We start from the raw sequence: 23,408 nt of genomic DNA, 5'->3' as shown, positions 1-23,408 counted from the left end.
CTCCCTTGGATTTGCTGTCTGCGCTTAAATTATACACATTCATGCCTAAATAATTCCAAATGGAGCAACTGGCTTAAATATACTTTACTAACAAAAAGTTTATAATTTATTATGTTGAGCTCTTTGGAAAAATATGTGTTGTCTACACATCAGAAAAATAACAAAATAACTTTACAATTCATTACAATTCATTATTCATTAATGGATTTTTAAAATATATATCTGTATTGATTTCAGAGAGAGGAAGGGAGAGGGAGAGAGAGAGAGAAACATCAATGATGAGAGAGTCACTGATCGGCTGCCTCCTGCACGCCCCCGACTGGGGATCGGGCGGCAACCCTGCATGGGCCCTGACTGGGAATCGAACCGGGATCTCTTGGGTCCTAGGTCGATGCTCAACCGCTGGACAATGCCCTGCTGGGCTCATAAATGGATTTCGAGGTACTTTAATTACCTAGGAAGATAGCTGCAATGTAAGACTAACATATATTGTTCTTGGCAATGAAAAATGGGGCTCTTAAACAACAGAGTGAGCAAGAGGAGATATTATTTTTAAAGACTTTTTCCAATTATTTCTTAGAACTATCAGTGTTAACCCATACATTTCTCTTGGTTAAAAACAGATTAAACAGAGTGCTCACTAAATATTGAATTAAAAAGTTAGTATGTAATTGTGGTCTTTACAAAGATGAAAAACTCTGTTACTTAATACAGTGTGAACCAGGAGAGTGAATGAAGAAATCCAGTGCTCTTTATCCAAATTAATGTTATTTGATATATTAGCGTTTCCCAAATTCAAAGGAATATGGTTTATACTTCCTTCTTTCCTGACTCCCAATCCCACACTTAAATTTTAGGATTAACTCAATCATGGATGTAGAAGCAATAAAAATGAAATATTTTTATAACATACATCTGATCTAATTGGAATTAGAATAAAAGTGATCAGAATAAATTTTAGTTTTAAGGTAGTCTTTACTACAGCAGTTTGTGCTTCAGTGTCCATTGGAACCTTTTAAATCAACGAAGCCTTTTAATGAACTTATCAGTTTCAGTAGATTCTTATGGCAACAGAAATAAAAGATTTGACACAAGATAAACTTTAGAATGCAGTGAACATTCATCTGTTTGGGTTCAAAGAATTATTAGAGAGTAATGAAAGATCACAAGACTATTTACAGATGTAAATTTTCTTCTTTACTGGAGTAACCATATGCTTCTTCTTTGTACCATATATTAGCTTTAAAATTCATCCTTTATTTATGATCTTTTGAAATATAGATTTTCTGAAAATAAAATAACATCTCACATCAGCTATATCCAGTATAATATCCTGGAATTTTTGGTTGATTAATCCTTAATGTACCATAATAAAATGGTTTTCTCAGTTTAAAATGAAGTCTTTTTCCTTTAGTCTGTTTCATTTCACTGGCCATCAAAACTCTGTCTGGCAAAAAGCAGGTCACTTTTTAATTTTATGCCACCTACTCAGAAAGCTGGATTATACAGTGTCTTTCAACATCATTTTTAGCTTTAACTTTAACAAGAAATCTTTTAAAATTAAAAGATTTTAAAATTTAATCATTTAAAATCTATTTAAAATTAAAATTGCTATTCAGTCTTTACATTTTTAAAATTAAAATTCCATGTTGTGCAGACATTTTCATTTAAAAGGCAGTGAAAAAAGTATACCACTTTCTCATAATATTAACTAAATTGTGGCGTGTGTTTTTTCTTTCACAATACCAAGTCTTATCAACATTTTATCAAATAGCATCATCTCTACCTGCCACGATGAACTACAAATCAGCACATTAGAATAAAAACTTACATTTATAAGTGCTCACTTGTTAGGCAAAATACTAAGATAACCTGCTATCTTATTTTCTGCTGAAAACATCAGGGACTTGGGTACTGTTTTCTCACTTTATAAATAGAGAACTGGAAAGATTCCAAGTTCTTTCAAAATACTCTGTATTTATAATATTAATTCATAAACCTCATCAAATGAGATACTCTCTAAAGCAATAAATTATACAAGAAGCCCATATTTCCTTACAAAATTTATTTGGATCAATATTCATGAATAATAGGATTTTAAACTATAAAGATGTATTATATCATCGTGTGATAGCTTGATGATTCTATAAGGAATGATAAAGTCACCTATCATGAATCAAAGTCTTTTTAAGAGGTCTACTTCAAACTCACAAAAAAGGATGACTGCCTTTTATAAGTTCCAAACACTGAAGTTCTTAAGTGTCAAAGCAACTAGAGTATATCTGAGGAAATATCAATTTGAATTGAATATATTTTGCCTATTATTATTGAGGAAGAGAAAAGAAAGTAATTTTCTTGGAGGAAAGAATCTGCCATTCTGAATGAAACTAACAGACAGTCTGTCTCAAAAAATTCACTTGCAATTTTAGTTTTGACACATGATTTCAAAAATAGTTTGGTATTGATATAAAAACTTGATTAGGCAGCTATTTTAGACTTACGGAACTTTATTTCTGCATTTCAAAAGGTGTCTTTCAGGGGTAGTAGATGTAATGCTATATGAACACTGAAAGCCCAGTGAATACTTAATCTACTAAAGTGATCTTTTTACATGAAAAAAATCCGTAAGTAAAGCTCTGTATTAAAATATTAAGCTGTTGTATAATCTATTAGAATCAATATTGTTCTAATGCTCTAAATTATAAAAATGTTTAAACTATCTGATTTCTCTCTCTCTTTTTTAAAAATATATCTTTATTGATTTCAGAGAGGAAGGGAGAGGGGGAGACAGAGATTGAAACATCAATGATGAGAGAGTCATTGATCGGCTGCCTCCTGCAGGCCCCTCCTGGGGATGGAGCCCGCAACCCGGGCATGTGCCCTGATTGAGGATCGAACCACCATCTCTTGGATCCTAGGTCGATGCTCAACTGCTGAGCCACGCTGGCTGGGCAAACTAGTGATTTTTCTAAATAGTCATGCGAAGAACTAGGTCACCACTCTCTTTCCTAAGCCCCCAGTGTCACCAAACAAGTTCATCTCTATAAAATATACAGAAATTTCCTGAGTTTTAAAGCATGTAAAGAAGCTGATTATAAAATTATTTCTCTTTTATATATTCTTTACATGAATGAGTATTCTTATTAAAAAGGAATATTATAATAAAAATTGGCATATATGTTTTAGTGTACCTAATTTTTTCTATTTTACTTCTCTAGGAGCAAGGCATCTAGTTTCTCCCCCCAAAATAATTTACATGGATAATATCAAATTATTAAGAATGAAGTCGATACATCCAAGAAAATATTCCAGTTTACTTTGCTGTGATAGTTTAATGTCGGGTGAACCCTGAATTGTGTAAGAGTGAAAGAAGAGGAAAGCTACAATATCTGGTAGGAATACAAGTCCATCCAGAAACAGCCACTTCCATGAACAAATCTTGTAGGAAAATTGGATCAATCCTGACTCTTTGTAGAATATCAGCTTTAGGCTTAAATTAATAGAATTCCAGGGAGGGAAAGACTCTCAAAACCCAATCGATCAGATGCCAACCTCTACATATAAACTACTTCAGAGGAGGGATCCCTCCTTTCTTTCCCATGCTTTTACCTTTTTTCATCTAACAAAGTTCCCAGCTCATAGCAGGTATTCAAGAAAATAACCAATGAATGAAAAAATGGCAAGTTTTCACCAAACTACCTGCTAAAGATAGATACCTGAAATTTTAAGTCTGGACACTGGGTTGCTTTAATAACGTTAACAATTCTGAAGGAAGCGGATTTTAACAACGATACTAAGCAGTTTGCTACTGTGTGGTGTAGTTTGAAGAGATTATGCTTTTTGTTCTTGTCTTTGCTAATATGTTTATATTCTTCATGCTTTAGCAAAGATGATCCTTCGATGCTTCCATAAAACTTAACATTACTGTGAAATAATTATACCAACATTAAGTGGAAGTGTGGAGTAAAACCGGCTGTGGGCTGTATACCAGCAGGAGCAGAAGCAGAATGGCAACTCTCCGCCTGACGGATTAGTAGTGAGCAGTTCAATTAATCACTAAACTAGAAAAAATGAAACATATCCATTATACACACAAACTTTTAAAATCTCCTCAAATTTTTCTTAACTAAAGAACTCAGCAGTGCTTAACAGAGAATGACGACTTAAACTATTTATTTTTCATTTTTTAAACTTTATTTTTATTATTGATATTATTAGAGAGGTCCCCATTTTCCAGCCTCTGCCCCCCCCAGCCCCACCCCCTTCTCTCTGGCCATCACCATACTGTGTCTGTGTCTATATGTTCTTTGGCTAGTCCCTTCACCTTCTTTTATTGTCTCCCCTCCCCTCTCCTCTGACACCTGTCAGTCTGGTCCATGTAGCAATGCCTTTGTTTTTATTTTATTTGTCAGTTTATTTTGTTCATTAGATTCCACATATAAGTGAGATCATATGGTATTTGTCTTTCTCTGACTGATTTATTTCACTTAGCATAATACTCTCCAGGTCTCTCCACGCTGTAGCAGAAGGTAAGATTTCCTTCTACTTTATGGACTGAACTATTTAAATAAGATGCCCGGGCACCAAAGATCAGGTTCAGTATTACCAGGGAATAGAAGATGCACACAGCATTACACTTCTTGCAGCTCTAAAATGTGTGTGTTTTCCTGTCTGAATTTCTAACTTTTGTAAAATATAAAGTGCTCGGACATCCGCCTCAGGACCCTGAAGGAATGACAGTGCTTCCATGGAAAGGCTGTTCTAAGCTGGATCCACTGATTATAGGGAGAAGATAAATACCATTATCAACTGCTAACATATGATTGATTACACCATATGAGCTAGCACAGCATTTCATTATTATAGCACATGTAATGCAAATGAAAAAAATATATTGTTTTCAACTTTTTGCATCAATTTGTATCATGATGTACAATGCCAACTTTGATTTATGGTCCCTCTCTCTAAAAAATTATTGATGCAATAAGATTAAATAAATGTTTGCAACCTATTTTAAAATTCGCAATAAAGTAGTAGTTATGCAAAGCAGACCAGACAGACTCATGTTTTCCATGTTCAATCAAAATGGGCATTTGCATGTTGGTAGGGTTTATTGCTGTTACTTGCTCCCTAGGTAATTTGAGAAATCTATGTTTCTTCTTTTATGGACACTAGGGTAAATTGTGACTCATCCATCATAAAGCTGTATACACAAGGCTGTAAATGAAGTAAGGGTAGTGAGAGTCAAGTTTTCTGAGGCATATTTCAAAGAGAATGAGGTGGCTGAATGAAATGATGTGGAAGCAAAAGTGCTGATTGCAGATAAAGTGACCATTTGGGGGCGGGGGGTGAAAATACAGAAAACATGCTTAATCTCTGAGTATTAACCTAGTATAGGTAAAAACAATAACCAATATATACAGTGTGGACTGTGAACATCAGGCTTTTCAAAGATTCGGTGGTACTGACCTGTCCAAAGGAAATGACACCTTTATTCAAGGACTAGTAAATAGGGCAGTGGGTAAAAAAAAAAAAAAAAGAGATTGAGAGGTTCAGTAATGGTAAAAGAAAGTTATAAAACTTATGACAGTAGAAAACCTAAGTATAAAGGAGCAGAAAAATAACTGAGGTCTTTTATACTGTCTTCTATATTTCTAATATTTATTGGGTTGCTAATTAGATTGCTTTGTGTGGATGTTTTATTTGCAAAATAGTGGCTCAAACTAAGGAACATCCATTTAAAGACAGCATTTGCTGTCCTAAGATTTTATGTAATAAAATTTAATGATAACTTCAACAAAATGAACCACAATGTTTATCAAAGATATATTAAAATATAAACTGTTACTATTCTTTCCAAGATATTTACCACCAGTGGCATGCATGCCAGTCTACTCAATCAGACTTCATCCATGTGATACGAAAAAGTGGTTTCTTCCACAGAACAGACTGACACACGCGCAGTAGGTGGATGACCACTGGTGTTCTGGGAGCTTTATGTGGTTCACACTTTTAAGATTCAGGCGTAGTTTTAGAAGTTCAATTGGATATGAAAAAATAATTAATTCAAGGATCCCTTCTTCGATCTTATCAAAGAATAGAAGAGAATGATCATTTTCATTTCACAATTATAAGTGTGAACTAGTTTGATTAATCTATGTCTCTAAGGAGGAAATAAATCCCTTTTTCTTCCTAGCCAACTCTATTGACACAATCAAGTAAAATAACTCCAATGTGCTTTACACTGGGAAATTGGTGTGATCTAATCCCCATCAGAAGGTGGTTGTGAGATAAAAACAAGGAATTAGGAGGATTCTTTATTTTTAAAAATAGTCATTTAGAAAATAATTTAATTAAGAAAAAATAATAGGATAAGTGGCTTCCATAAGATTAAAGTTAATGTAGCAGAAATTTCAAATATGTAATCTATAAGAAAAATTATTTTTAAAAAAGAAAACAAAGCCAAAACAACCAAAGCTTTAGACTCGAAAGGGCTGATGTAAATCCCATTATCACCACTTAATTATTGTGTAATGTCTGGCAAAGTTTTTAATTTTTTGAACCTTAGATTCCTTGTGGAAACATAAAAGTGAAAATAATCTGATTTGAAAAGTTATCCTGCAAGCTTGCTGTTTCCTTTTCCCTTCTTTTTACCCTGATGTTTAATCATTCTAGATAGAAATGAAGAGGTATTAGAAAATTAGAAGATATCAAAACTTCATTGAAAAACATCTCACACATACATGTCAATACATGTCAATTCATGTCACCTGTAGGGATGTCAGAAAAAAACAGATCTTGATTTTAAAATGAAAAAATATAATTATAAATCATAAAGTTTGGCCGACTGAAAACAGGCTTGCAAGATGTTTCCAGTTCTTTGTTTTTCAATGAGCTAAAAAGAACAAGTCCATCAATGAAGTGTAGTGTTGGAAAAACAATTTGCAACTGGAAATAACTTTAATTTTTCTATGTAAAGACAGGAAAATCAATTACTGTCTATTAAACTCATTCCCTCAGTACCTCATAAAGTAATGTTATTAACAAAATAATGTGTAAAAATGTGATCTTTGACCTTAAACGTGCTATGATAATTATTAATGTAAATGTGCAGTACCATTTACTGAGGCACTATGCTAAATTACAAGATAATATCTTAATTTTTATTAAACTAGTAAAGTAAATGCTATTATAGGTCCTGTACAAGTAAAAAATCTGAGGAACAAGATGCTTATATTATATATCTAAAATAATATAGCCAACCAATTTTAGAGCTAGGATTGATCCAATCTTGCTGACTGCAAAACCAGAATTCTTACCCCAAATGCTATTTTCCCCTTGAAACAAAATTTATTATTCTATAATTCAATATGTAGTATCCAGGGATAAATAATACATTATTTTCATTCATAAGTAATAGATTTGATTGAATGCTAGTCTGTTGAGGACTAGTCTACATGATCTCATTATTTGTCCATAACTCATCTGGTCATTGTCCTCTCAGAATCTGACAAGCAGGTTCTAATGGAAACTTATTTCACAAAGCTCTCATATTGTAATGTATTTTTAATCTTAGGTATTGTTGTTACAAAAGTAAAAAAAAAACCATACACAACACTTTCACAAAGAATTTGACAAGTTAATAGATTTTAAAACAGTTGTACTTTATGAAAAGGAAAAAAAAATCTGTTCTTGTTTCTTCATATTCATACACTGAACTACTTAAGGGGACGTGGGTAGAAAAAGTTCTAGAAGCAACATTAAAATATAAATGGAACACAAGCACTCCACTGGGAGGAATTCACTTTGCTTACAAAGAGGAGCTGCACTTTTGTAACGATGATCTCCTGAAGCAGGCACTGTGTTCCAACGGAAAACGCTAAAAGATACTTAGTGGGGAAGACATTCTCCCTTATTTTATTCACACAAAGCCCTTTATAATTTTAAAAAAAACAACACAGCTCCGTATCCTAGTTTTATTTAACAGAATTCACTCAGTAAGCTGAACATTTATTTTGTGTTCTGTTTCCATTTAGAAATTCAAGGCCATAGGAAATGCTGTGACTATACATATAAAAACAGGACCCAGAGTTGACAATAAGGTTTAGTTGGTTTTACCTCATTTATAATGATCCAGTGACAGTCAAAAGCAACCAAATTAGTCTCCACAACCTAGAACAGAAAACAAACCAGCTATCAGTCAGTATTAATTATGGAAAGAAACCAAATTAAATGGATGTACTTCAAAAAAAGCAAAAAACCAAATGAACAAACAAAAAAACCCAATCACATGTTAGAAAGGTCATTATTCAGTTGAAGATGAAAAACTGTTAGCAAAGCCCTATAGATTCAGGCATGTGAGTTGTGTTTGATGTGTTGAGGCATTATAGACTCACTAATTAAGTTTGAAAACATAATTCATCAAAATCTAGAAGAACATAGGTTTCCACTAAAAAATAATATAACAATTCTGTACAGTGATTTAACTGAGAGTGGGGTTTGAATCACATCTCTATTCCAAATAAACTTTAATGCTTTCTTCAAGTACATGTCCCTCCGCAATCTGGCCCAACCTTCCTGTCTTCCCAGACTTCCCTGTGCACATGTTCGCTCTTGTCTTGATCAAGTAAACTGCTCTGTGTTCTGAAGAGCTCTGTGCACATGTTCAAAAGACATCCATCTGCTAAAGTATCTGCACGTAAAGGCTAAAACAATAAACATCATATTAGCATTAAATTACGGGTAGGTAATTTCAGTAGCTGTCAAATTGCCAATAACGTAAACAGAAATAAAAGGTATGTAAAACAAAAAGCAAACAATATTTAGGTAACAATCTTGGCTGACTAACTTTGGATAAATTGATTCTAAATGATCCTTGGCTTAGGCCAAAACAGCCGCAAGAGGGCGTGTGTGTGTGTGTGTGTGTGTGTGTGTGTGTGTGTGTGAGTGTGTGTGTGTGTGAGTGTGTGTGTGTGTGAGTGTGAGTGTGTGTGTGTGTGGAGTAAAGGTACCTTTTGTATGGGAGTCCCCATGCTATCCAATCTTATACACATTCTACGACATATTCTTATGATTCATACCATGGATCATGAAGGCACGTAATAGGCAAGACTGTTTTGCAAGAGGTTATTCTGTTATTTTCAGCAATAATACCCAAAGATTGGGTTCTAAATAAAGACGCTTTCTAATAAGCAGCAAGGAATTGTTAGGAAGTGTGAATTCCATTTCGGTGCCTAGTCTTTGTCCTACTGAGAAATGCCTATGAAAAGATGTATTCAATCACAAGAAATGCACTTGCAAATTTTTATAATGATGCAGTACTTTCTCAAAGTATATGTAATATTTGTAGAATCTTTGTTTTCTTAAAATTTGCTATAAATTTTATATGATTTCAACATACATCATATTGGTCCCTATGATATTACTGAGATGTAAAGGTTATCATAGAAGCAAGGATATATTATTTATTTTAGTTATAATGTTACTATCTTTTTTTTTTGAAATATACACATGCTCCACTTATATGTGAAACAATGTAGAAAATATGACCCATGGAAGTTTTCAATTTTAGCTAAAAAATATAAAATCACTATATTACAGTAATTGTAGCTGTTTTTTCTAATTTTATATAATTAGTTTTCTTAAACTATCTCAGTGACAAATAAATCATCAGTAATTTACTAGCAATAAACAGTGTTAGAAAATTAGTGGGCAATCCTAAGAACTTAAAGGAATGCAAACAAAAGACTCCAATATAAGAAAAGTAGTTATCTGGATAAAATGAAATCAGTTGTAAATAAGACAGAAAAATGACTAAAATATGAAAATAGGAAGAATTCAGAGAGAAGAGTAATGAAAGCCAGGATATAGATTGAAAATACTTCTGAAGCAATATTAGTAGTAGAGTGAAGAGATGACTCAATTTAGTTTAAATTGTTTCCATTTAGGTAATGTGACCAGATTAAGCAAAATTCAGGCTATGGGAACTCTGCATTAACCTATAAAACTTAATAAGTAAAGAGCTGTTTTGTGCAGCATTTATGAAATAAGTAGAAGGTAAGAGCTACCAGGGAACTTATTTATAATTTGTCTAGACCATAAAACTTACTCATCTTTCACACTCTCTTTTTTGAAATGAACTTTTAGGCAAAATCATGAAAAAAAGTATAGTCACAGGTTCAACCTTGTGTTTCAATAAGAGAGAAAGGCAAATATCTCATCTAAGGCCAAGCTTCTTCTACTCACCTGACCACCCTCCCTTGCTTATAGTTAGCAGGGAGATAATCTCCCCTCACTCCTGTCTTTGATTTTACCCATGAGTACTAAAACCTGAGACATTTAGCAGTATAAATTTGAAACCAGAAAAATTTATTAGCACATTACTGCATTAAAGAAATAAATCATTTATCACAATAGTGTGAGTTCATGGAGTAGACACCACCCCCACTCCCTGATGTGGTATTGCACAAACCCTGAAATAAACCTCTGTTCTGTTGAGACACTATGACATTTTGTGCCTACTTGTTAGAATTCAACCTAATATAATGCAATTTTTTTTATTAATCACCACTATGTAATTTTCCTAACTTTAATAAATTTTAATAAACATATTAATTACATTAATTTTAAATTATGTGATTTTATAAAGGCATGATTTCAAAATCATGCTATAGTTGTTGGCCTTTTCATAAATAGTAAATATTCAGGACTTCTTTTTCTACGAATCCATTTTTCTTTGGGGAAGAAAAGCAAATCATACTGGTAAGATATGAATGAAAAGTTAGATCTCTCATCCTTTTCATTATATATCAAAATATACATGTAGATAAAACTAAAATACATGTGTTAGTGTGACACCATGATTTAAAGAAGCTTTGAAATTTTTTATTGCTATGTTGTACACATAAAGTTCATGCTCACATTCATTATCTGAGGAACTGTCCACTAAAAGAGGTATTTAATTTCCTTGGGTTTGGGTTAACATCTTTATTCATAACCAGTGAGCCAGCATGAGTTCTCTGACTTCTGTAATTCAATGCTACTAAAAGTGAACAATGTGAAAAAGGCACTAATTTAAACAGTAACTGATATCTGTTATGAAAGGAGCATTTAGTAAGGGCCATTAAAAAATGACAAGGAGTTCAACAGCCTACACCTTGGAAACCCAGTCGGTTTTTAGTCCCTTCACTTAAACATAGGTATAGGAGTATATAAACTCTTATACGTATATGCCTATGCCTATATTAGTCATACAATGTACTACTGGTTATATTATATAAAATACACTATTGGAGATAGATATACATATCACAGATGTAAAATTACAGTAGAGTTAAAAGAAAAGATACAAAAGAGTAATCATGTTTATTCTTTTCACATATTAGCGAAGTGAGCTACTATAGTGAGCATTCTTAGGAAAGACTTATTCACATAAAAAGAAATTTTCAGCTACCTGTGTAGATAACAAAGACCAACTATGTAAATACCAAATCAATACATCTGATAATTTTTATATTTTTTAGTAATATTAACCCCTTTCAACTTCATACACTTCAGCCCAAGTAATGATATATTGAACTAGTGGTATTACTAACTTGAAGAACTGAATTATTCCTGAATAAAAGATTAAGAAGTGATTGTAAGACATTCTAGAATTTTTCAAACCATGTATTTACCTCCACAGTTACGTTAGAACTCAAGCAGGGAAAATTGTTTCCTTTCTGCATCTTCCTTGCCTGAGTAGCACATCTCCTGTTTCAGCAGTAAACATATTTGCAGCCAGTGAAAGAGATTAAACAACTTGAAATTTTCCTTTTTTTCCAGTGGGAACCTATTTTATATCTAAGCACATCATTGTTATAATCATTTGGTCTCAATCTCTGGATTCATATAAAGGTTTAGTAAGTTAGTAAACAGTAATTGTACTTTTTAACCCCAACTTTTAAAAAGTTAAATTTCTATGAAATACTAAATGTCCTAAAAATAATATATATTTTATTATCATAATGGTAAGAAACACTGTCCAAAACATGATATTATGCTTGGGCTATTATAAGAAAGTAGCAAGTCAGAAAAAAGCGAGCAAACAAACAATCTGATGGGGCCTCTAGTATCTTTGGTTATCAAAATGACAGGAAGAAAGGAAGTATGGGTTTTCCTTGGGGACTTGTTTCTCTCTCCCTCTTATTCCATGCTTCTCTCTTATTATTTGTGTGTCTATTGGTAACTAGTAATTAGTAACCAAGCATGGTGCACGCAGAGTTGCTACCACACTGGTATATAGTAAGGTAGTTACAATAAATGAGACTATCCACCTCCCAAGAAGCTGAGCTTCCCAAGTTTAGGGGAATGAGCAAAAAAGGGGTGGGGGTGGGAATCAAGCCTTGTCGGGAAGACAAGCGATGAGTAAGGACAGACCATCTGTCACTGGCAGGAACTTTGGAACTTCTGAATCTTTAGAAAAGCCCGACAATTTATCACCATGCCTTCCGTCATTTGTCCTAAAATCTTTAGATGTGCTAAATATAAGACAATCTGAAGCAAAGAAACTGCCAGAGCATGTACCTCTCTGGTAATAAACGTGGAACAGTTCCTACAAGCACAGAGGACAATTTAATTGACTAAACAATAAAGAGCCACATGCTGTTTTTCGCTCAACCTCGTGGCTTGCCTAAATTAAGCTTGCTTCCTTTGTAGGACGGACTAAACATCACATATTTATACAAAGGGTTCCGGCGCCCTGTGCCCTGCAGCAGCGGTGCTGTCAGGGGCTGGCCTCCTCTCCCTGCCCGCGAGTGGCAGGCCTGGGGAAGGACGCCCGCAGATGTTCTGAAGCAAGTGGCCAGAGAAATAAAAATAGTAAAGGCTACCCCCTTCCTGCCTCCTCATCTACAGCAGCACCATAGCTTATATCCATCAGCATTTCTAGAACTGTAGTCTTTGGGAAATGCTTCCACTAAAATTCGTAAGCATCCTGCAGCCAAATAGATCCAGAAATGCCAGGTTAAGCAAAGTTAAACAGGTGTCATTGCTGCATTACTCTTCAATACTTTAACAGGTTAATATCAATATCAAATGTCTATAATTAACACAAAAGTAATATTATTGTGAATTATTATCTCATATATTATTTTGGGACATGTTATTTTCAGTCTTAGGAGCTTGAGCTCTAAAGTCAGACAGCCAATACCTCTGCTTTCTTACAGTATGATTTGAAAAAATTACCAATCCTGTAAGCCTCAGTTTCCTCATCTGTCACTAGGATTAATGAAAGTGCTCACATAATAGAATCATAACAAAGATTAAATGCTATAATGGCACATCGTAAATTCTCAAAAATACCAACTCCTTATATTAACTAGTGTGCTTTAGGGAATTCCAGGAGAACATACTTGGAATGCAGCATATCCCAAATGGATTATACTATGAAAACCATTTTTCCCATTACAAATCTTATGGGATTAGTACTTTTTAAAGAAATGTAGACTAGAGCCAATGTTACTTTAGCCACACATTTCTAAAAGTTCTAAAATTTTATTGATGCACCGTGAGGAGTTTTGTCATTTTAAAATCATGGTCTTACAATATCGTACAGAGAGTGCAATTTTCTACAAAACAAAAGCAAATACAAAAACAAATGTTGAATTACCATATTTCATGTAATACCCAAATGCATATGTAATAGTTCTGACCAAATAGTGATACCTGCTCTTTCCTTTTCATCTTTTTTCTTTCTCTCTAATAAAACATAACAAGTCAAAACCAAGCCAAACTACTATACTCTTCTCCAATAAAGTACAGAAAGGGAACAAACATATCATGTATAAAGCTTATAATGCATAGAATTTTAGCAAGGGATTCACGGTTTTGCAGTACCAACTCTACACCCAGTTGCCTGAGTGCCTGTGGCTAAACTGTACTGCCACAAAGTTCTGTTTATAGAAAGAACCAAATGCAATTAAATACTACACATCTCAGAAATACAGTCACAATAAAATACTCCACCCTCCTTAAGGTGTAGAAAAGATAACATGAGTTGAGATTAATTTCCATTGATTGCTTTTTTATTGTTTTCTTTAGCTTGTCTCGTTTTGTTTTTTGTTTTTTTTTCTTCTCACTAGAACTGAAACCACAGTATGAACAGACATAGGAGTTTTATTTGTGTCGATTCCATTTTTAATCCAAGTATATCCAGCAGATGGCATCAGTAATCCCTCGGACTGATATTGGGCAGCCTGGGGATATTCTGAAACAACTGTCTTGTTTGCATTTCCACTTGAGCTCAGCATGGATCCCCCACTCTCTTCTGTCTTTATCCAAGCAGCCACTATCTGCCATCCCACTCTGTGCTTTTTGCTTTAGACTCTCTGCTCTAATCTACCAGTTGGAAGACCACAACACACTTTCATCCAAATCTCTTGCCATTACTGCCAAAGTTATTTCATAAACGGATATGCTAGAGTTATTGTTACTGTTGAGCAGTCGAGTCTTCCCACACCCCCTGAGAGATGGAAACATGCCACCTCTGAGAACTGGCCAACAATATGCAACCTGCTGTGCTGCTTAATGTGGAAAGGAAAGATGGGCACTAATGCAGGCAAATAGAGGCTCTTCTTTCATCATATGGCAGAGACCCACCTTCCTTTGTCCTATATTACTGAACAGAGATTGAACAGCGATTCAAAGTGAATTCAGGATTTCAAAACTTTGCCTGGTAAGGATATGAATAAAAAGTTTTGACAATTATTTTTAGTGCAGGGATCACTCTGTTACTGTTTTAATTCTTTGTGAGTTTCTGCTTGCATTGGGGTTCTTTCAGATGTCTGCCGTAGTAATTAAAGGTACATTATCCCGAAACAATCAAGAAAAGCAGTGTTTGTTGAAGGACCACTCATCCCTTGCCTTGCCTGTTTTATCATATTCCAATATGTTAACTTTTTGCCCAACAGGGTATTACATTAAAATATTTATTTTATTTTTTAACAGCTAAATGACCCTTGGCAGAGAAAATTAATTCTTAAGAAGAGCAGACAAACAAATGAATATGAGTTCTTCCCTGGAGTTTGATCAGGGCTTCAAAATCATGATTTGGGGGCACAGTGGCGTTTGGTTATGAGGATTCATGAAATAAGGCTTTCTCCCTATCTTGAAGCAAACAAAGGGAGGAAATGCTTCTGTGATAGTGAAGCCTGCAGTTCACATCAAAACGCAACATCCAGGCCCTGCCCAACTGTGAACTTCCATGCCTCTGTGTTGTTCCTTTTGATGTCTTCTCTCCTTGGCAAAGTGTTTCTCAAAATTTAAAGACTGAAGCAAGTGGCAAATCTTTTCGCACCTTTCCCTCCTAACCCCAGGCAGTACTGCCCCGACCCCTGTGCTCACCTAACACCCGGAGGACCCTCTGGTGCAGCCCGGGCTGGCACAGCTCCCACGCCCTCTGCCCTCTGCTGCGGGGGACTGGCCTCCCTGCGGGCCTCCAGCGGCCGCCTCTGCCTCCCGCGTTCACAGGGCCCCTTTCTCCGGCTCACTTAGGTCTCCGCATAAGTGTCGCTTCACCAGGCATGGCTTCTATGATCACCCATCCTTGCTCCCCCATGCACTTATCCACGTGAGACACACACACACACACACACACACACACGCACACACACTTATTTATTGTGTCTTTCTGTGCACTAGGATAGAAGCTTCATAGAAGAATCACATTTTTAATCACTAATCTGCACCCTTAAAGTAATCAGTGACATACAGTAGAGTTTCAGTAAAATTTGTTGCCAGACACAGGCAGATTTTCATTAGATGTTTGTAAAAAAAAAAGAAAAAGATAACTATATAGCCTTAACGAATGTTTGTACATCTGTGTATATCCCTACTTCACCTAGGGTTAAACCATTTGATGAACTTGTGTGGGAATGAAGTCATTAGATAGAATTTAATTTAGAAAAATTAAATAAATTGTGGGAAATGACTCAGTCCTGTTTTCGCAACTGAGGAAACCTTGCTTATTTATGTGGTAATCAAGCAGAGAGGTAGCATATTCAAGATAGCCAAAGTCAAATACCTCAGAACTTGGAGGCTATGTGGTATTAGAGAAAAAATGTAAAATTTGGAACAACATGGCTTAGGTTCAGATGCCTGGTCTCTTATTGACAGTCAGATACCTTGCTTGCTCTGAATCTCAGTTCCCTGATTATCTGAATAACACTTTTTTACTGGTGAATAGCGGGAATTAAATGCGTGGATGTAGCTAAAACACCTCTAACCTTATAAGTGTTCAAAAACGTTAATCTCTTTTCTCTGTTGACCCTTTCTCCCTTCTTCACTCAGTTTGCTGAAGTATTTTTGACAGTACTCATAAATGACTCTGAACCTATTTCTTCAATTCAGTACACATTTATTGAATGCTATTTACAATACATCAATAATATTATAAAAGCTAATATTTATTGAGTGCTTACTATGTGCTGGGCACTAAATGCTTTTATATATATAATTCATTTAATTCTCACAATATTCTTATGATGAGAGTACTACATTTATGTCTTCCTTATATGTAAAGAAACTGAAATAATTTACCCAAATCATAAAGCCTGGGGTGGAAACCAGAATCAATAACTAGAAAAAATATGCGTCCTACATAATGTTTTCATAGATCTCCTTCTCCAAGTTTCATAAACTATTATGCTTTCTTCAAAATTAAAATAATTAAACTAAATTTTGTAGAACATTGTGCAGTATATGCTAGGATTGTATGTATTTCAACTCTATTATCTTATTTGTGTGCATAGACACCTTTGGGAGAGAGGAACGGGTTTTGAAGAATCTGACAAATGTATGATTATATCCACCATGCTACTCCATGATCATTTGTCTTGAAGTGGTATAAGAAAACTTGCCTTTTTTTTTTTTTTTATAGTGAGTCTTAGTTCCCATATTCTTTTCAGAATGTGAACAATTTGCTGTACTGATTTACTTATTAAACACATATATGTATAAAGTGTGCAGCTGATGCTTAACCAGAGAAATCGTTATCTGTTCCTGCTCTCTCATGAAAATAAAAATTTTGATTGTCACTACAGGACAAAGGCCCAAAAGCTTCTAGCAGAGAAAATGGACAATGGGTCTTAGGTATTTTGGCAATAAGGGAATTAGCACCTAGTTTCTGCAGTTAGCTAATCAGTTACTCATGTTATTTGTATAACTTGGCTGTATTCTGGGTTATCAATTGCTCATCATGGATGAAGCCACTATACTGGCTGATTATTACTCATTAAAAGACATTCCTAATTCAGTATTTCTGTTATTCCTGGGCTTTTCCAATATTTCATGGGAACTCTGCTTTCTAGAATATCAATATTGGTATAAAATTTTGAAATATTGATAATTCTAGAATCAAAAGACTTTCTGGGGAAAGAAAAGCATTCAAAGGTCTTGTTAGTTTTAACACATAAAGTATCCCAAAGAAAAATCAAGAAATGCAAAATGGGAGCTTCCACGATCATATTCCTAAAGTAATTTTTTGCTGGTCACTCTCAAGGTATTTAATCTCATTGGAGGTATGGTCCTTGAACATTTTATAGAATTAAAACAAAACCTTCAAGCTTTCTGGGGTTTCCAAATTTCTTTCATAGTTTCTTCCATAAAAAAATATACCTTGTGGCTAACTGTAAAAAATGTTCTCAGTGGTGTTGGACTCAACAATGTGGATACTTTTCCAGAATTCCAAGCGATTGACTCTCCCGTCTGTGCTATTTTACTGTAGTAAAATATAAACCATCTTTTTCTTGCCACTGACAAATCACCTTATGGTGTCAGAACTGTGTTTAGTAACAAAATGCCAGTTGAAACTGAGGCACCAACTGGTAACTGCTCAAACAAAATGTCATTTGTAGAACAGAATTACAGAGTTTGACAAAGGAAGTTGTGCTATGATCACATAATGTCAGAATACTGAGAGTCATCTGATATATTTTAGAGCTTTCATTGATCTTAAACCTCTTGATAATATTTTTTAATCGTAAAAAGATTTTTTATTTACATGTATGCTTATCTGTCAGTGTTTATAACTGAACAGTTTGTACAAAATGACTAGAGTTACCCTGAGTGCCATTTACATGTCTTATAACATACGCTCCATCTCTCCTAGAAACAAATAACACAACTGTGTGGTTTAAAGCCCCTGCAAAATCATAGCTCCCGACCTTTACTGGATGCTTAATTCTAACCAGCAATTCTTCTACCCTGGGGGGTGGGGTTTTGCTCTCCCCACCCCGCATCTTCCATGGCAGTGACATTCAACCTTCAACCAGCTCCACAGCCCATTTTACTAAATTCCACGGGCAATTTTGTCTCCTGTGTAAACAGATAATGAATAAAGATCAATGGGAAGACATGGTCACAAGCCCTCAATACTGCCCCACTAAAATGAAAAGCAAAGCAAAAGAAAATCCTTATTTAAATAATATTAACTAACATTTGGGGGGGGAGGTGTATTACCCATGAGAAACAATGATAAACATTTAGAGACCATCCTCATTTAGGTCTCATAACAACCCTTTGAAGGTAGTTGCCATTCTTTTTCCTATTTTGTAAATGGATACTCACTTTCTCAACTTCATTCGTCCCCTCTGTTCATAGTAAAATAGGCTCTCTTCCTCCAAAAAGGGGGATTAATCATTTCGCTAGAGCTCTGGGTCCCTTTCTTCCTCCCTCCTCAGGGAATCTGCAGCATCAGGTATCTACAGACTCTGGTGCCTTCCACATCTCCCCATTAACCACATATGGGACACTACATTTCCCCCGACTAACACAGAGAGCTCTTTCCACCGACCTGCACAGACAGTCTTCTCGAATATTGCCTAGGATTGCTTTCCCTGGTGCCTCCTCTTCACATCTCAATCACTCTGGCTTCCGACCACACCTCCCCCACCCTCCTCTGCATCTGGCTGGCCTCTCAGGGCCTTCCAGGGCTCTCATTAGGCAAAATTATCACCACCACCTCTAAGAAGTCTTCCACGACTACTATACTCTCTCCCACCTTAAATTCCTCTTACAAGTGGGGATATATACCTCTGTCACTGAACATATCTAACTAATTATATTTTAATTATCTTTTTGTCTACATGCTCCACCACACAAAAAGCTCCTTGAGGCAGAGGTGGTGACTTTGGATGTGACTCATAATAGACATTAAATAAGTATTTCGACCTGGATGAAAACTATCATGTTGGAAGGTTACTTTGCCCCTAGGCCCTCAGCCCATGTGAAATGCAACTGCAGGTGAACACAGTTTCCAGAGTATTGACTTGTTGCACCTCAGGGGCTTGTGTACTTTTATCTTCTCTGCCGGGGGACTTTGTCCAGCTTCTTTGGCCACACACAAACGCAACCGGGAAGTGGGGGTATGTTAGCATCATCTCTACCAATGGGGATGGCAGGATGCGGATAGGTGCTCCAGTTTCCTCCCTCTCCAGTGGGGTGATTCTGAGGCATAGTCCAGTTTCTCAGAAGGTTCCTTGCAGGATTAAGCCCCCTTTGTCCCCATTTGTAATCTACTCTTGGTAACACATTTTTGACTGGCTTTTCTCCTTACATTCCCTCATGTTCATCGCTGCCTCACTTGTGCTTTCAGGGGCCACCTCCCAAATAAATCATCTGCCCCCAAGTCCTTGTCTCAGGATCTGTACCAGTAACTCAAACTGAGTCACCCTTCCTACACAAAACACACAATTTACTACTCATGAATAGAGAATAGCTCCTCTAGTTAAAACGAAGAAATTCTTGAGAAGTAGATATGTTCTTAAAATGATGCACAATCTGTCCAGAGGAGTTGTCTTCCTATTATAGACTGCTGAGGCACTCTTATACTTATAAAAAGCTTTGATGTCACTGTGCACAGTGTATTTGAGGATTCTGTACATTGCTGATTCTCAATTTTAGCACAAATTAGAATCACCTGGATGGCTTTTTCAGCACAGATTGCTGGACCCACTCACTAGTTTCTGAGTTTGAAGGTCTGCCATGGAGTCTGAGAATTTGTATTTCTGACAACTTCCCAGTTGGTGCCCATGTTGCAGATTTGGTGAATCATTATGAGATCCACTGCTTTACAAAAAGCCCTGTTCAGGGAGTGAGTGTAATGACTTGACATTGACTCTATATCCATCCATCTAATTTAATAAAACCATTCAGCTTTTTAAAAAAATTAACTTTATTGGGGTGGCATTGGTTAATACGATTACATAGGTTTCAAGTGTACAATTCTATGATACATGATCTGTATATTGCATTGTGTGCCCACCACCCAAAGTCAAATCTCTTTTGTCACCATATATTTGACCCCCTTTACCCTTTGCACCCCCACTCCCCTTCTGTCTGGTAAGCACCATCCTGTTGTCTGTGTCTATGAGTTTCTGTTTGCTTGTTTTTCTGATTTGGTCATACGTTGCTTTCAGTTTTATATCTCAAAGATATATGCACCCCGATGTTCACTGCAGCATTATTCATGGTGGCCAAGACATGAGAACAACTGAAGTACCCTTCCATTCAACCTTTTGAGTACCTGAAATATACTGGCCACAGTGCTAGAACTTGAGTCACATCACTGAGCAAGGCAGACATGGTCTTTGTTCTAAGTGAGCTTTCAGCCTAGCTCCATTGGATGCTTAATAGGAATATAAAAAAGTATAAGAGTACCTGCTAGTGCACCTGTAATATTCTAGCAGAAATAACTAAGGACACCCACCTTTCCATAGGAGAAAAGACAAAAGCCTGTTTTAGAAAGAATATAGTCATTTTAATCCTAAATATAACTTCTCACTTGAAGTGAAATTCTTTATACACAATTGTGGTTCATAATTTAAGGGGTGGCCTGGAGATATGTGTCAGGACTTTCCTGGTCCATTTTAAATAATTACATACTGATTCTGAATCTCCCATATGTTTCAAGTTTACTTAAATACTCAGCACTGTTTCACAGAGTAGTTTCATATTTAGTCTAATTTCACAGTTTATTTAAGTCAGAATGTAAGGTCTCACAAAAGTAAGACAGCAAAGAAGTATCTATTAGCTAACAATCCCTTTGTCTCCCTCAGACCTAAGGAGAGGCACTAATGGCTGCGTTTCTGAGGACCACCTGTTTTCCTCTCTAGAGAAATTTGGAAACAATCATAATACAGTCTCTAAGACAAGCTTCAAAAGGCTTCTTTCTGAGGTGGCTTGATGACAGAGTATTAGAAGACTTCAAGAGTATTCAGATAGTACATATGCTTGTGAGAATTAAGGGCAAGGACATAGTGGAAGTAAATATCATTTTCTGGCTGGAGCACCACAGTTGTTGAAATGGAGTGATGTGGTTACCATTTGTTTGATTATTTTGTTTTGTTTCTTTTTTTTTTTTGCAGACTCAGTACAACACAGATTATACGTATACATATCCATATATGTATATATACACCCCCCCCCATTACTCACTCATTATTGTCTAATGCAGTAAGGACTTACGTAGTTTAGTTTAATGTGCTTGCTCTTATAGGTACATTTCACTAGGACTTGCAGCATGATTTACAGTGCAGTTAGCTCAAGATTGTTTTCATATCAATAGAGAACTCTTTTCTTAAGACCTACTCATACTTTGTCTTTTAGGTACAATATTGAAAAAAATTTAAAAGACACACGGTATGTGTTCTAAACAATTCACTGAAGTGTTTTTCATTAAAATGTCTAATATTTTAAAATATAATGTATCCATTAGAGAAGGCCACCTTTTCCTAAAGAGAGTTTTGATCTGCAATATGATTTTTATTTTAAGTAAATTAATTTTTTAAAAATTTAATTTTTTCCATCATCTAGTGGCTTGTGCACCAAAGGGCCGACGGTTTGATTCCCGGTCAAAGAGTATGTACCTTGGTTGCAGGTTCAATCCCTGGCTGCAGTCAGGGCTCTTGCAGAGGCAACAATTTATTTTTATTTTTTTTCTTTTATACTTGTTTCACAGATGCAAACTTACTCAATAATAGTCAAAGGCCCTTCATTTTAATATCTATAATCATTTGTTCATAATGACAAAATTACATCTTCTGAGCCACAGAAAATATTAAGAACAAATAAGTCACCACAAGTTATTGTCCAGACACTTAGCTATCCCTCTGTTAAATTTTTTTTTTTCCATCATCCATCGTTTAAAACAGGTAGCAAAGCGCAGATTTTTAACTGCCATCTAGCTATTTTAGTAAATACTTTGGTCAAAACTTAATGCTAAATCAATACCTAGAAGGCAAGTGCAAGAAAGAAAATCAAATAAATAATTAGACGCATTGCAGGGAAGAAAAAATCCCTGAAAATGAAGTAGACAGATGAGATAACTACCCTCTACATAAATGGGAATGGATGTTGAATGCTAAACATGCCACCTTTACTTCTTCCAGGGAAATAAAACTAGAAGGGGAGGCTGTTGGCATACCTTTCAAAAATATACACTCTCCATTGAATATATACAGTAGTTTTCAACTGGGCTACTGAAGCAAAGTCACTTGCTAAAAAAAAACTACAGTGGTAACCAAATTATCTAATTCCACACGTAGAAGTATCTTCATAGATAAACCAATCAGATGAACACATTATCAACTGAAATGTTGGGGCAGTTTCCTTCTACTCTCAGGACACCACCAATTTTTACAATGTTCAAGAAGACACAGAAGACAAAGGCCTTGTTTAGACCAGCAGATAAGGGGAAACCCCGATTTCCCTTCTATGAATCACAGATTTCTAAGTGTCTACCATGGACAAAACTAAGCTGGGCACTGTTGGTCTATAGATGAGTAACTGCCTCTCAGCCCTCAAAGAGCTTATAATCTTAAAGCACAGAGAGGCAAGAAAACAAGTTAAAAAAAAAAGTCAGGGTAAAATTAGATTCCATGAGGTACTTGCTCTGGGTTTTCAAAAGAAGAAAACAGTACGTGGTATGTCCATGAGAAAGCTCTCTGGGCATCAAACATCCCCATCATGCCCTTTAATTGCCAAGAAGTAGCATCTGTGCTCAAGAATGAGGGGGATCTTTGACTCCCAGAGTGCTAAGGAAAATCTTCATAATTCCAAGGGAAAAGTAATGAGGTCTAAGGGTGCTAAATATTTGTGTTCCCTTAAAATTCCTATGTTAAATCCTCATGTCCAATGAGAAGGTATTAGGAGGTGGTCACATTGAGAGGTGGTGAGGTCATGGGTGGAGCCCTCGTGAATGGGATTAGTGCCCTCATAAAAGAGATCCCAGAGAGATTCTTCACTCCTTCTACACATGAGGAAAACAATGAACAAGGAGGCAGGTTCTCTCCAGACACACAATCTGCTAGTGCTTTGATCTTGAACTTCCCAGCCTCTAGAACTATGAGAAATAAATTTCTGTTGTTTATAAG

General features: G+C 35.6%; 1 protein-coding gene across 2 annotated transcripts in view; it reads right to left on the bottom strand.

Annotated features, from left to right (window-relative positions):
* The window catches only part of GRID2 (glutamate ionotropic receptor delta type subunit 2), a gene marked incomplete at its 3' end in the record, with an annotated part of 1,219,813 nt that overhangs the window by 495,464 nt on the left and 700,941 nt on the right, over window positions 1-23,408 (bottom strand). For both annotated transcript variants that reach the window (XM_081131278.1, XM_081131277.1), the window contains exon 5: window positions 8,119-8,172. In XM_081131278.1, coding sequence (XP_080987404.1) covers window positions 8,119-8,172 — 54 coding nt within the window. The remainder of the gene's footprint in view (window positions 1-8,118; window positions 8,173-23,408) is intronic.

Source organism: Miniopterus schreibersii (assembly GCF_964146895.1).
Source record: "Miniopterus schreibersii genome assembly, chromosome: 1".
Taxonomy (NCBI): domain Eukaryota; kingdom Metazoa; phylum Chordata; class Mammalia; order Chiroptera; family Miniopteridae; genus Miniopterus; species Miniopterus schreibersii.
Note: the sequence above shows the minus strand (reverse complement) of the source record. Positions and strands in the feature narration are given on the sequence as shown.